General features: G+C 46.5%; 1 protein-coding gene across 1 annotated transcript; it reads left to right on the top strand.

Annotated features, from left to right (window-relative positions):
- Positions 1-878: 878 nt before the first annotated feature.
- MELLADRAFT_61654 (uncharacterized protein) lies at positions 879-1,454 on the top strand (the record flags this gene model as incomplete). The annotated part of the gene is made up of 1 exon (XM_007407773.1): positions 879-1,454. One exon carries the CDS (start codon positions 879-881, stop codon positions 1,452-1,454), a length of 576 nt encoding a protein of 191 aa, XP_007407835.1.

The following is a 1,454-nucleotide window of genomic DNA, read 5'->3' on the forward strand; positions in this document are numbered from 1 at the left end:
TTTGCAAGGCAAATATACCCTTTTAATTTTAATAGTACAGCCTCAGATTACATTTTGATATATTATCCTTACCTTTACGCCAAGAAGTTCAGTGGCATATGCACCAGAGTTTTGGCAAGACTACAAGAATCTATTGAAAAGACTGAACAATTGCAATACACAGGCCAATCACCCATCTCCGGCTGGGGAGTTCAATGTAACATCAACATTGATTACCTCAAAATTTGAGCAACACATCAAATGTAAGGACAATCAGCTCAATCCTCTCTTGATTTATGTTTTGTTAATCCTGCTCAACTTTTAGGTTGTTGATGCAATCCTTCTCAGTGATTGGAAAACTTGATATTTTCAAGGATTACATATAAGGAGCAAGGAATGGGATGCAATTGAGATACTTGTCAAACCCCTCCAGGTATGATTTCATATTTTTTATTGGATCCCACTATTTAGCGCCCGGCTACAAGATACCCGGCGCCCCCTTTTTTTGGGGCATTACCCGAGCTACCCGAGAGAGCCCGACAACCTTTGGCTGTAGTCGGACCATCAAACAAGCTCACGTGGGCGCGTTCTCATGAGAAAGGCCCCCTTTGAGCCCTTTCTTCCTTGCTTTACGCCCTTGTTTGGTCACAATAGGGCGTAGACACAAAGAAAACTTTGCGCAAGGGCTCTCCCTTCGTGATACGCCCGGACCGGCCCGTGAGCACACAGAGCTGCATATAAAGGACTCAAGTGAACCTTGTGGAATCCTTCCCTCATCCGTTTTTTTCCCATCCACCATCTAATCACCGCACCTTCATCAGTTCAAAACCCCGGATCCACCTTCCATTCATTCCATACAGACTACAAAGTTTTCAGATCTCTATCTGCCCCACAGTCAGATGTCAAACCCCCACCCAAACAACGGGAACACCAACCCCGAAGTACATCCTCATCATCCCCCCCTCAATCCGCCTAATCATTATCCCTCCTACCCTCCTGTGAATCCATTCGCTCACCCTTATTCGCAACCTCCATCATTCTGGTATCCACCACTGTTCTCACATCCTCCTCCTCATCCAAGTTGGGGGCATCCCACTTACCCGTATTCCAACTCAATGCCACCTTACCACCACCAACCACCTCCTGTCTTATCCCAACCTACTTCACAACCTAATGCTACCCCCGATTTGTCTTCTATGAGTATTCCCTTTACCCCGTATGCTGCTACACCTCATCATGCTATGGCTTCGACACAACCATCAGTTATGCCTACTCCTCACGCTATTGCTTCGACCACTGCTATTCCTACCACTGCCATTGAAGGCTTCCAGGCCGCGACACCAACAACTATCAACGGATTACCACCCACGAACAAGACAGTTCTCAATGTCACGAACGAATCTTTCATTACCGCAGGTCCACAGGAAACAACTGACGAAAGAGACGCGGACTGGCCAGTCATTGGTATGTTATGA

The sequence above is a fragment of the Melampsora larici-populina genome (assembly GCF_000204055.1).
Source record: "Melampsora larici-populina 98AG31 unplaced genomic scaffold MELLAscaffold_10, whole genome shotgun sequence".
NCBI lineage: Eukaryota > Fungi > Basidiomycota > Pucciniomycetes > Pucciniales > Melampsoraceae > Melampsora > Melampsora laricis-populina.